General features: G+C 30.4%; 1 protein-coding gene across 1 annotated transcript; it reads left to right on the forward strand.

The window, feature by feature from the left end:
* Window positions 1-156, forward strand: CLUP02_16978 (cytochrome P450; the record flags this gene model as incomplete). The annotated part of the gene is made up of 1 exon (XM_049295895.1): window positions 1-156. One exon carries the CDS (start codon window positions 1-3, stop codon window positions 154-156), a length of 156 nt encoding a protein of 51 aa, XP_049153042.1.
* Between the last annotated feature and the right edge of the window lie 14,822 nt (window positions 157-14,978).

A 14,978-nucleotide genomic window follows, 5' to 3' on the forward strand; every position in this document is an offset into this window, starting at 1 on the left:
ATGCTTAACGTTATTTTAGATCTCGTATTTAGTAAGCCGTTCGGCGATCTAGCTTCTAATTTAGATATTTATAACTATATTTACTTAACGGAATATAATATACTAAATATCGTCGTCGCGGCCGTTCTACCCTCTTTACTCTATATATTATTATAGCTTTTACTTCGGTAGCTATTATTTTTTAAAAAATAACGCTAGCGGGTTCGGAAGGCTAATTTAGTACGTATTATCGTATTCCTTTTTAGATCTAGTCTATGCTTAATAGTTTAAGTTGCCGACTTACGTAGTCTTTATTACGTTCTTATAAGCCCGGTATAATTAATATATATCGATAGGATAGTAAAGGAAATTACTAGCAAGCGCTTTAGGTTAAGTAAGAAGATAAGGTAAGATATACTTAGCTCTTTCGTAATATACGGCCTAATATAAAAAGAGGCGTCGTTAGAAATCCTTATATAAATATATAAGTTATTAAGATCTTTTCGGTTTTATATTTTAAAGCTATTACTAACTTTTTTAATAAACTCGCTAGATTAGATACGACGGTTATAGTAATCCGAGCTATGCTATTTTATTTTATTACTAATTTATAAATATTCGTAATATTTTATATAGAGATCGAGCGCTTTTGGCCGTTTTAGCTTATTATAAAAGAAGCGGAGGTGCGAAATATAGCTTATTTATAGGCTATTATTAAGGAAGGCTTACGTATTTTCCCTTTAGTTATTAAATAGATATTAAAAGAAGTCCCTAAAGGTAGTAATATTTTTAAAAGCGTATACTTACTAAAGGGAATACGTATTAGTTACGGAGCGTAGGGTATTTTTTATTAAAGCGATATTTAAAGTTAAGACGCTAACGATTTTTAATTAGATCGATAGGTTATAGCGGATATAGAGAGCTTAAGATCGATAAAAGTAACGCTCGAGCTTATTTTCGGTTATAATAAATAGAAGTATTTCGGACGGAATATAGTAATAATAGAGCTATAGAAGTTATTTATCAAGGTACGTTATATATATTTAGTATATAGTTTTATTTTTATAAAAACGACGTACTAATATTTTAGTTAGTTACTAAGGAGATTTAACTTAGTATTATATAACCCTACGAGGCTATAGAAGTTACTTAATTATAAGATCTTTTTATAATTTTAGTATTAGATAAGGGTATACTAGCTATTAGTAAAAGCGTTTGGCTAAGATAGATTATAAAAAAGCGAGGATGTGCTATTTACTGTTATTATTATAAGTTTATAACTAGTTAGCGCGGGCTAAATAGGTAATAAAAGGTTTATTAGCGCCGCGGCATCGCTTAGTACTACGGAGTAGGTTACGGGGACGCTAATACTAGGTGCCTATTCGTAGGATAGTAGATAGGTAAGCCGCAAATTAGATAACGTAGTTACGTAGCTACTAGAGCTCGATATAGATAAAAAATATAGGGAAATATAATAATTAAAGGGGGTAAGCCTAGAAGGGTAGGTAAGGTAGCGTGCCTAGGGGATACTTTAGTTATAATAAATATATTATAATAAACGGAGACTGGGGTATAGTTAATTAGAAAAGACACCCGTCCTTAAGGCCTTACGGTCGCCCGCCTCTTTATAATACTCGAGATAAATGGATAGAGAAGAGACGGTATTATAATTGAGACTTGATTTAGATGCTATGCGGAGGGACGGGGGTCCTAGTCTGGGGGTGGAATGTTTTTAGATCCCGTGGCGGTTAGTTATCTAGCTATAAGATAACTTTTTAGAAGCTCTAAGGGTGTGACGGTACGTATTTAAGTATAGGTGCGCTAACTTATATTAGCTACCTTTTCTTTTCTCTCTTTTTCCCTATATTTACTAAATAAGGGTATAGAACTTAATAAAGACGCTCGACTCTCTCTGCCTCCCGTCTCTACCCTTAAGCGTCGTACTAAGTATAATAACTAAGGCTATTTAATTATAGTTAAGATAGTGCGACGTTATAAATAGGCATTGCTAATATAGTCGAGGTATACGACCGAATTAGTTACTTAACTTAAAAAAAGATTACCGCATTTTCTTAGCCTTCCTTATAAACGATTAGTAACATAGGAGAGAAATGGTAATATAAATATTAGCTAGAATAACTAGTTAGTATTTAAGTTATACGGAATATTATATACGTGTCGTTTCTTTTTAAGGATATACGGTAATAATAACGGGCGATAGTAAAGCTATAAGCGAAAATAGTTAGGTTAAAGTGTACCGATCTTAACTACGGCTTCTTATATACTATTGCATACTCTAAGAGCCTCTATTTAATCTACTAGCGGGTTGGGCTTGTTTATAAAGTTTGTAATAGTAGTGCGGTTCGCTAGATAAATCGGCTATTCCCGTTAACTCGTGCTTACTAACCCTTAATCGCGGTCTAGTTAATGCCGAAATCCCTTATATAGGGAATCGGTTACTTATAAAATTCGGAGTTCCTATTTTATAAGCTTACTAATGTTTTTTAGAGTATTAACTATGAGCTACGTAGCCCGTATTCCCTTATTATTTATTAATAATTAAAAACTCGCGAATAAATTAGGAATATATCGCTGCGCTATAGATATAGCGCTACTTATTACTACCGTACAATACTACTTATTATAAGACCTACCCGTTTTATTTAATATTTTAATATAACTCTTTCTAAGTATTATACTAAGACGTAATAAGCTACTTCTTTTTTTATATATCTTTTATTAACTTCCTCGCTTTATAATAGAATATAATATTAGCGGCGACCCTAGGTATAATTATACCCTCGTCCCTACTATTTTACGTTTAAGTTAGAACTAATATTAGATAAGTTGAGATTCGTAAGCTCTAGTTTTATATTTAGGCTTATTTTAAGAGTAATAAATAGATTCCGAGGCCTAGACCGATCCGTTAGGTAGCTAGTTAGTCTATGCGGTCGGAGCTAGGTCCGGACTTATATATATATAGCCTATAGCTAGGGAAGGAGCCTCGACTAGCTAGCTATAACGACTTTATAGAGCTATCGAGCTATATAATACTTAAAACTAAAAGCGCCCTCGAACTTAACGATTACGCGCTCCGCTTCTTTTATTTAATACTACTATCCTCGAGATATTACGAGTCCTTATATAAGTTTTTACAATATATTATTAATATCCCGAGTTCGTAATTATAAATTCCGGTTTACTTAAACCGATAACTAATAACGAAAAATAAAAACGACGTCTATTAGTAAGTAACTTATTATAAATAAATTATCGGACGGCCGAGTAATAAAGCTTCTTTCCGAGTTTAATATAGCCGATTATATCTACTTGGTAATATACTTTTATTTATAATAATAAGTTTAGAATTTTAATCGTTTATTAACGTTATTAAATATATATAACGGTTAAGTAAGAAAGAAGTTAACCCCCTACTCCCCCTCCCTTAACTTAATCTTATTTTTGTTTTTATTTTTATAAAGGTTTAGCTATTACTTATAAACCCGAATCTAATCGCATTATAAAGCCCTTAGATAACGACCTTATTACTAAGCTATATCTTACTATTTTTAATTTTAAACGCCGTAATAGCCCTTAGGTACTAGAGTTAAATTAAAATATAGGCTTAGAGGAAAAATATTTCCTTTTTAAATATCTTTAATGTTATTATTAGATATTCGTATTAATATTTCGGACTCCTAAGGAATTAAAGCTAAGAAGTTTACTTCCGTTTAGTCCTTTACTAATTAAGAGTTATAGTACTTATAAAAAAGATAAAATAGTTCGAATATATTTTCGTAACGTAAAAGTAACGTTACGAGCTCTTAGTATATCTAGAACGTTATATTTTATATAATATTATTAAGGGAGTATAGTTATAACTTTGCCCCGCGCTCTAAAAATAGTACTACCGTCTTGCGCGCCGAATCGTTTTTTAATAATAACCGAGTTAAGGCCGTCTAGCCGTACTTATTTAAAATATTTATATTAATATTTCGAACGGTAATTAAACGCTCTATTGCCTTATATAATATTATTACTAACTTAAAAAGGAGTAGCCGTTTATTAATATCGATATTTATTACTTATATTATACTATTCGGATTAGCCCCGCGTCGAATTAGCCTCCGAATTAAGACGGCTCTATTAGAGCTAGATCTTTTTAAAAAAGATACTAGGGGAGCTAAAAGAGCTAAGTAAAAGAGATATTATAGGTTATATTATACTTTATACTTAAGGAAATATATAATAAAGCGAAATAGGCTATTTTAGTAATAGTATTTTAAAAAGCGGTCCGCGTAGTTCTTAGGGGCTATCCTAGTTTAAAAATCGGTCTGTTATTAAAAGAGTAGTTAGATAGTTAAGCTATATATAAGCGGGTATTATATTATATAAAATAGCGGGGTACGGTTATACGCGTTTTTTAAAACTACCCCCGGTGCCGGTTTTTCGAGGATTCGCTTAATAATAGCGACTAGACTAGTAGTAAAGGCAATATAAAGAGGCGTAAGTTAGCTACTTAATAATAGCTAATCTCTTATTAACTTTCCTAGATATATCGTAATATTTAAAGTAAGTAACTTATCTAATTACTATTCCGTTATACTCGTTATACTTAGAATAAACGTAACGAGTTCCTCTCTTTACTTAAGAACGGCGACGGTAAATAGGGATAGGCTAGTAGTAAACTAACCTAGAATTTATAAAAGCTTTAATATAAACCGCCTTAGGAATATTTCGGTTAGCGTAATAGTAAACTACGGGGCCTAAATATCTATCCTAATATATACTAATACTTCGACTACGCAGAATGCTACGGTATTATTATAATAATAAATAACTACTTATTAAGTAATAGAATAGCGTTCTAATAGAACGTTATGTTAATAAATCCGTAGTCTAAAGGCTTTCCAAAACTTTTAAAAGCACTATAAGACGCGTATCTATATTAGATAGTTATAATCGTTAAAAATAATATTAATAAGCTCGGGGGGTAGTCTATTTAACATAGTTATATAACTTTAGTATAATATTTAAGTATAAAGCGAGAGAAGGTTTAATAACAAGACCTTAAGATAACTTTAGTTATAACTAGTCGCGTCCTATTTATATAGGCCGGCCGCTTAATAACGTACGTAATAATTCGGGACCGTTAAGCTATAAAAAGATAATATAATATAGGTCCGCTCCGTTTTTAATTACAAAATAGAATTATTAAAGACCTTATACTAGGGCTATCGGAGATTAGTAACTTTTTATATACTTACGGTACTTATAAAGCCTAATGCTAATATATTCGCCGTATTTATTTTTTTCTCCTTATGCCCTAACGACGCTATTTACTTAGTAGACCGAATCTTATTCTTATATCTTTCTATTACTTCTTACTCGCGTCCCTATTTAGTTATATAATCGTATAATAAAGATTACCGTCCTTAATTACTTAACGGAGTATGCCTAGTATATAAATAATTAAAAGTTAATAAGATCGGTTATATTTCCTAGATCTACGCCGTCCGCGTCTAAGCCCTTAGGTATAAAAAACGCCTATACTAACTTAATTAGCTTACAAAAGCTCTCTACCTTAACGATTAACTTTTTAACGCTTTATATATACTAAATATTAGTATATACCGCTAATGGTATCCGTTTTTAAATAAACTTACCGCTCCGTAAAGTTAGTTAAGGTTAACTTATATAATTTATAAAAAGCCTTATTTCTAGTAGATAAATAATTAAGTCTTAAATTACGTAATATATTAGTATATATTCCTAATAGCCGTATCCTAACGATTAAACATACCGATCCGTAGTATTAAAAAGAATCTACTATAGGGTACTAAAGTTTTTTAATAAGTAAGTCTTATATAGGGGTTAAGTAATTCCGAGTAGTCTTATATTAGAGAGCTCTTAGTAACGGATATACTCTAACTTAAGGTTCTATTCCTAGATAAGTAAGGTATTTTAGAGGTTCTCTCGGGGTCTTATTTTACGAACGGATAGTTAGTATAGAGTATTTAAGAATTCTTATATCCTCTTATATTAAAAGACCTTAAGGTAATTAAGGCCTAACTAAGCCGCTTTAAAGGCCGTCTCTACTTTATACCGCGGCCATTATTAAAGACTATTTTTATATTCTTATTTCTTTATTAATAGCTTATTAATAACTATTATAGCCGCTATTACTACTCCTCTAGCCCGCACGCGGGTTATAAATAAAGTAAAATAACCAGTGCTATTATACTAAATAAGATCCTCTAAGTAGATGCCTATTCGATTATTATATATATATTATCGACGGCTAGTATAGTATAAGGGTAAGGGAGGGGGGCGAATAGGCTAAAAGTAAAAAATAGCGCGACTATAATACGGAACTTATCTTATAAAATAATTATACTCGCTAATTAAGAATATCCTAAGTAATCGCTATAGCCTAGTTAATTATTATATATACTACTACGGTTATAACTCCAGCGAGTCTTAAAATAGAAGCTACTTTAGGCTTAAGGTACGGAATACGCTCTAATTTAGAAATAAAATTAGCGTTTCCTACTTTACTAATTCGCGCTAGCGTCTAGTTAATAAATACTTATCCTATAAGTACGTACTACCGCGTCTAAATCTCTCGCTTATTATATTTAAAATACCGCGGAGTCTAAACTAATAGGGCGACGTTTCTTATTAACGGCGAGGTAAAGCTTAATTTATAACCTATAGGGACCGCACCGCATTCCGCTTCTAAACTAGAAGCGTCTATGAGTAAAGGTTTACGAACAAAGGGGCTATAATAAACTATATTATAATAATTATATATTAAACGCGCTACGTAGCGCCTTAGCTAAAAGCTTAATTTATCTTATTATCGTTATTTTATAACTATATAAGAATAAAACGGGAGCTCTAAATTTAATAATAGCTTTGCGAAGCTAGCTCTAGCTTTTTTAGCACAGATTAAAAAGGATTATAAGCTACTAATTAGCTAGGTTTTAAATACGCTTTAAAAAACCTATTAACTAATAAACCTCTTATAGCTATAGCTACCTTAACTCTAAGTAATACTAGTAAGAACTAAAAGAAACTAAAGAAACTTATCTTTAAAAACGATACCTATTTCGAAAAGCTATTTAGATAGGATCTCTTTTTATTAATTATCGGTAATAACCTTTATAGTATTCTTATAGGGGAGGAGGATCGGGAGTTTTACTTATTCTTAACGCTTAAGAATAAGTAGGATAGCTTATTAAAACGGTTCTTAAGCACTTCTAAAGCCGACGAATATCTTATTTTTTTATTAAAGGGTTCTTTAAGGAATAGTAATAAGATTAATAAGGAGAGGTTTCTACTTAAGATTAACGAGGCTAGAGCTATCCTTTATTTATACCTCTATAGCCTCTTCTATCCTAGTACTAAAGAGGGACGAGTAAGTATTTTATTAAACCTTTTTATCTTAGAAAATAGTATAGTCTAGGAGTCGAGCTTTCTATTTATATAAGACGTTTTAAAGCCTATAAACGACCTCTAATTCGTTTTCTCGTCCTCGCATAGTACCTCGGGAATTTAAACTAGAGAATCCTTTAATATACTTATTATAGAGCTTCTAAATAGTACTTACCCTAACTACCTAAGGACGTAGACGTTTAAAAAAAGAGACGATATTATAAAAGAGGACGATACTACGTAAAGCGGAAAGGAAAGTATAAAAGAGAATATAGCTTAGTTAATAACATTCGTTTATAGGCTAAATACTTTTAAATAAATTATAAATCGTTACTCCGACCTAAATAACAGGAGTTAGGTTATATATATAAGTACTAAGATTTATTTTATAGTTAATTCTTAAGTATAAGTAGTTTTATATCTTTTACGAAAGCTAGTATATTCTCTTTATCCCCGTATCGGCTATATACATAAGCTCTATATAAATAGTAACGATATATACGGCCCGTAGTTAGAAATAGAAACTAAATCGTCGTTTAAGATATAGAATATATATTAAGACTAGTATATAACTAATAGAAATATTAGACTACGTAATTAAGTTAAACGACTCTTACGAAAATAGCTAATATATAATATAGACGCCCCGATATTTCCTATCTTAGATAGAAGTTAATTCTATAATATATTAAAGTAGGAGTAAGGGAACGGCTAAGTTTAGGGGTTTATCTTATAGTAAATAAATTTATAATTACAAGATAGACTAGGGGACAAATATAGTAAAATATAAAAAGACCCGAATTCTAATTATTATACTATCTAGCTAAGGAAAAAGGAAAGGGTTAGGACTAGGAAAGAGAAAAAATATTTAATATAACGATCTAGGTAACTAAGCGTCGATCTATACCCTAAGATTATCGGGCTTTATTATAGAAATAAGACGTACTTAACGAGCTCCTCTATTACTTAGTTATTTTCTTTGCGCCGCGCTTAGTCTTTATTATTTCTAATAAATCGTAAAGTATAGGGCTACGCTTTTCTCTTTTATAATTACCCCTCTTTTACTCTTTATAACGATCTTAAAAAATAATAATAACTACGAAAATAGCTAGATCGGTAGCTAATATAACCGTACTTTTTATAAAAATAACTCGGTCCCCGATTATATAGTTTTAAATAGTAGCTATAAGCTTTATATTAAAAACTAACCTAATTATAAACCGTGTCTCGAACGTTTTTTAATTATTTCTATTTAACTACTTTACTTTAACTATAGTATATAGGAGGGGTTTCTTTTGCTCCTTTCTCCCTGTACCCTTTTTATTAAAGTGCGCATTATCTTTTATCTTCGCTTCTAAATATTTAAAATTTAATAACCTAATTAAGTCCTTATAGCCCTCTAGAATAACCTACGTAATACCTTAAATAGCAATTCTAAGTCTCCTATTTTATTTTTTAGAGCGTATTTAGTTCGGGTCGTGCCTTTTATTATTAAAACACTTCTAACTAAAGACCTCGTAAAACGGTAAGAGCTCTAGCTTTTTAATATTAAATAGTCCGTAGTTAACGATATTATAATATTAATTAAATCCGCGCCCCCGGAAATAGCCGTATTTAATAACGTCTCCTTCCTCGTTATCTATAGTACGGTACTTAAAATTATTAAACGTTACTAAGTCGTACGGATCCTTAAATAGATCGTTTATAATAATAATAAGTATAGCCGTTTGAGAGATAAAGAGAGCTTCGTCTTCTATTTTACTTAGTATATCTTCTTCTTATTTAGGGTCTTTATTAACTAGTATAGCCTCTCTAAGCTCTTATTTTATTATACTTAACTCGGCCTTAAGCTCGTCTATATATACTTTTAGGGCTTAGACGGCTTTTTATAAGCCGTCCGAGGTCCCCTTAAGCTCGCCCTTTAAAATAGACGCGGCTTTTTTTATTTTTAAAGTATAAGCCTTTACTATAGCCTTATTTACCGTTTTAGGAGACTTGCTTATATAAGTCTTATTAATAAGGGTCTTTATAGTTTTAAAACTTATAGTTTTAGAACGTATAGTTAGTATTATTATAAGTTACTTAAGGCCGATAGACTTATGAAAATCGGTAGTAGGATATCCTAATTACTTCTAATTTATATTTTATAATACTTATAATAAAAACCTATTATTTAAGTAATACGAAACTAGCTCTTCGATCGCAATAAAGAAGGCGGGAGTATAAATAGGATACTAAAGTAAGACCTAAGCGGGATAAAAAACTTAAAAGAGATATTTATTAGTACGTTTTAAGTCCCGGTACGAACTATAGATATTTTTAATAAATTAGGGAGCTAAATTGTCTTTTATATCTATACTCTTAGCAAATCTTATTTTATTTTTAGGGTAGTACATAGTTACTATCGAATTTTGAATTCTACCGGGTACTATAATAACATGAGGGCCGGGTTAATTCACGAGGCATTAAATATAGCTTTAGTAAGACGAGTCGTTTCGGTAGAGACCCCTACTTAGAAAGCATAGTATTCTTAAATACTAAATCCGGAACCTTTCTAGGGTTTTCGGTATCCTCTTATCTTTTTTAGTACCTAAATTCGTCCGTTTCTATTATAAATTTTCGACCGCCATAATTACCCGCCTCGTTATTAAACTCCTTATTAATAGTATAGCCGTATAATTAGTACTTTATAATAGATAAAGTAGAGTATAGTATAACGAAGATATGCTAAATAGGCTTATCTAGATCGGGACGATAAAACTTACTTTCGAAAAGTTATATTATATAATATAGTACATATAGTATAGTATAAATAATTAAGCATGCGTTATTATTTAGATTTATTTAAGGCTTTACTTCTTAAACGAGTTAAACTTAAGACTAGGCTAAATAAAAGTAGCTTTTCGTTATAATATTAAAGAGTAGCTACTAATAGCTCTGGCTATAAAATACTAGTATAGAATATTAGCTCTTAATACTAATCGCGCACTTAAAAAGACTTATACCTAACGCGGTATCTCTTTTATAAATAATAAGGAAATAAACCTTAATATATATATCTAACGTCTCTCTAAGTTAGTATAATATTAAATACTATCGCGCTATAAAAAAAGTAATATTAAAAGTATAGATTAAGTAATAAGTAGCGAGAACGCTAGAATACTAAGCCTAAGTTACTAAAGTAGAAAGTAATCTTTAGTTAATTAATATAATTTTAATAAGCTTCTTAGCTAAGAAAAACGCCTATATTAATTAGCAAGTAAGCTTTAACTAGTATTAGTATAGGACGTAAGAGGCTTTACGAACGGTAATCTACGATATAATATAAAAAGAGATTAGCTAGATCTTTAATCTTTTTATTTATTATTAAGAGAGAGGCACTACTAAATTTAGTTATTATTTTAAACTATAGAAATTAGGTTACTAAAGTACTTCTAGCCTAAAGACGGGATTACCCTTTTATAACGAGACAGGGCTAGAGTGATTTTTATATTTTACTATACTCGATATAATAAAATATAAAGAAAGAGATCGACTTATATAGCGGGTAACCGGGAGGATTTAAAAGAATTCGATATTATATTGGATTATTATACTAAATAGCGTCGTGTTAGCTAGGTAGTAACATAATACGGAGATTTATTTTTAATTTAGTAACTAAAATACGTTATTAAAAAACTTATGCGGTATAGTCTAAATATATATTATAAATTAATTTATTAAGAGGCCGTTACTTATTTTTGTGGCCTTTTCCGGACTCTTAGCTTTATATAGGATAAGGTAGTATCGGATAACTTAATACCTTTACCTTGCTTAAACTAATAATACGCTATATAATTTTAATAACTATGAGAACCCCTTTTTTAAATACTAATTAAATAAAAACGCTACTTTAGTTTTTAAAGCTTACCGATTTATATATATAGTTCGCGTTTAGTAGTCGTTAGTCTATTAACTTTCTTAAGCTTATAATAAGAGTAAAAGTCGTAAGGATAGAACTTATAAAACTTAAAGAAGAAGAGATATGCTATAAGCGAAGTAAAAATAAATATAAGATATTATAAAGCTAGGCCCTTCTCTTATACTCTAATTATATTATACTATATTATAATATTAAGCGTATAAGTAACTTACTAACGGTAACGGTAGCTATTATATAATAGTAGTCCTCGACGTTATAGCTTTAGGGGTATAGCCTAAAAGAACTATTTTCTAAAACGATATAGACGGTATAAGAGATATTTAGCAAATCCAAATTAATAAACTAGAGTATAGATATTACTACTAATTTAACTATGCTTTAACTCTCGAGTTTTTTTAATTTAGATTCGATCTAGTGTTAACTATAAGAGACGCCGAACTCGTAAATTTATATCTACGTTATTTAATATTAGCCGCACGTTATTACAGAGCTACTTTTATTACCGTTTCTTAACGTCCCTATATAGAACAAAGTCCTACGTATATATCTCGTTTAATATAGCAAGCCCTATATATAATAGTAAGTAATACCTTAATATTAACGATAGATCATAGCCCTCGATAACTATTAATTATAAATAAAGGCGCCCTTATATATAAAATACTACCGTCGTTATTACGGCCGTCGCGGTTTATAAAAAGAGCTTATTAAATACGGTTATTATTATAGTATTTTAGTCGATTAATAGGTCCTAAATAGCTAACGTGAGGTCTTTAAAAACTACCTCTCTTCTTTTCGGGTTATAGCGAGCGTTAGATAATATTAAGTAGTAGATAATCGGATAACCCGTTTAGTATTATTAAGGTTATAGTTACTAGAATACGATATATCTCGGGGATTCTCTATAGAAGAGGTATATAAAGTCTTTACTAACTAAAACGAAATCCACGCACTTAATTATATTATTAAAAAGGTTATAGAAAATAAAACGATAGATTTCTTTTATTTGTTTTTTTATTAGGCATTATAACGCTATTTTTAAGTAAAAGTTATCGCGATTTTTACGTATTAGCTAAAGGAAGTTAATAAGCTAAGAGAAACGAGTTATATATAAGTTAATACAGAACGCTAAGAGCCGGTTCTAATACTAACGAGCGCCCTAAAGCAATATTTACTTCTTATATAATAATAAGTAAGGCTATAATAAGCCGATCTCTTATATTATAAAAAAGAGCATAGGGGAAGGAAAGGTTAAGACCCGCCTTTCCTATTTATTTAAAAAGCTATTTAGTAAGAACTGTTTTTAATAATAAAAGTAACTAATATATATATAAATAGAAAAACCCGAAGGTTCCGTAAAAATAGTACCTCTATAAGCTTATGCCTTTTTTATATAATATCTATAGCTAGCCGTGCTCTTAACTCTTATAAAAGCTTTTAGATATAGGTAATAAAGTAGCATATTAAAAATAGTAAGCGTTTTTAAGTCCTAAAATCCTCTAAGGTACGCTTATATAAAGCAGACGATAAGAAATATTTGCCCTATAAAGATAACTCGGAAATAATTAAAGAGTATAATAGCGCTAGTCTCTTTATTTTAAAAAGACTTAAGGTAAGTAAGATTGCTCGCGAGTATTAGGCTAGGCTATTGCTTATTTTTAAAATTAGTAAAAGACTTTACTTTTAATATATTATATAGAAATTTAAGAGTGCGTACCGTAGAGATAGGCGTTATAATTATAGATTTATACGAAGTTTATTTAGTTCGTAACGTATTTTTATATCCCTATGGAAACGGTCTATTTAGTAGTTAATTATCTTAACTGATTTCTCTCGGTCCGAGTTGTGTTAAAATACTATCTTAACGTAATTAGAGCGATTATCTTTACTATTATAACTAAGTTTAAAAGATCGAGCATACCTTTTATATTTAAACTCGATAGTAGTCTCGTAGAGTAATACTAACTAAAAGATATTCTTTTTATTAAAGTAACTATAGTTAACGTTTTAGAGAACTTATTTAAAATACCGAGTCCGTTCGTTAGATTAGTACTATAAATACGAAAGTACTAAATATGCTCCCGCTTGCGCAGTATTTATTAATATATAGTTTACTAAATAAAAAATACGTCGGAATTAAGCCGAGCCGGATTATAGTAGCGGCCTACTATTTTACTTTACGGATTATATTTACGAGGAATCGTCTCGAACTCGATTAAGTAAAAAACTCTCTTATAGCCGCTACCGAAGCTAATACTAAAGTAGAGCTATAAGTATATTAAGCTCTCTAAGTATAGGGTAGTAGAGCTAAGACTACTTATAGCTACGTTATAGAACACTAGTTAATAAAAATAAAGTACTATACTTATTAAAGCTATACGGATTAGCTAGTTTTAAGAAGTAGCTAAGGTCGTAGACCTTACTTCGAACGGCATTCTTCCCTTTTTTTTACGATACTTTAAACTATAGGATTATAAGGGCCTATACGTTCCCTCCTAGGACGAGTTAGTAAATAGCTCACTAGAGAACTTCTTAAGCTCGTTAGAGTCTAGCTTATAAAATAAATAGGAAGAGGAGATATAAATAGATATAAGTAATAATCTCTATAATAGGCATAGTAGAGCTTTTTGTCCTATTATCTATAAGTAATAATAAACCTCAGACCTAACGCTTAATTAATAATTATTACGACTTGCGAAAGATTATATAGTATTCGCTATGGTTATATTATTAACTAACTAGCGTACATAACTCGATGATTTTTGCCTTACCTAAGTAAGCTTTAAACAGCGTTATAATAAGATAAGGTTATATTAGCTAGCCTAGAATCTCGTTTATTTTATATTATATTACTTATTACGTAGGTGCTCTCGGATAAGCGTAACTTACCTCCTTTTTTATTTACCTTTTATTTATATAAATAAATAAACTGTGTAACCTATTATAAGCTAAAATTATAGAGGGCTATAAATAAGTCTACCTTCGTTCTAGGGACTGCATAGCGACGTATTATTTACTACGACCGACCTATATATACTAAGAAAGGTCGTAGCTTACTTCGCTAAGTAAAAGTAAGTAGGTTTCCGCTATAATTAAAGATTAACGGCTTATAATAAAGCCTAGGTTATATAATACGGTACTAACTCCCCGCACTAAGGTCTAGATCTCTCCTAATTAAACCCTAAAATTATCCGCTAATAACGCTAACTTAAATAGTATTATCTACCTAGTTTACCTCTATCTAGGCCTACTAGCTTTTCTTAGCATGTCCCGATATTCCTAAAAAAAGTAATATTAGTTATTAATATAGCCTTAGTACTCGAAGTAAGTATATTTATTACGGAGGTTTGCTAATATATTTATTATAACTGCTATTACTTAGTAATAATAGATTATATATAGTAAGCGCACTACGACGCTAGGAGTAACTAAAAGCGTAAAGATATATACATAATTTATTAAGCCCTGGCTAAGCTAGCTAGGGCTTACATAATTATCTATATATTCTCTGCCTTTATTCGGATTCTTACCTCCTAAAAGCCTATATAAGTTATTAAGGGATAATATAAAATATTTTATATAAAGCGAATGCCGCTTTTCGTAACTAAACTTGCGTATAGGCTAACTAGTTTTAACTTAG

The sequence above is a fragment of the Colletotrichum lupini genome, chromosome 9 (genome assembly GCF_023278565.1).
Source record: "Colletotrichum lupini chromosome 9, complete sequence".
Classification (NCBI taxonomy): domain Eukaryota; kingdom Fungi; phylum Ascomycota; class Sordariomycetes; order Glomerellales; family Glomerellaceae; genus Colletotrichum; species Colletotrichum lupini.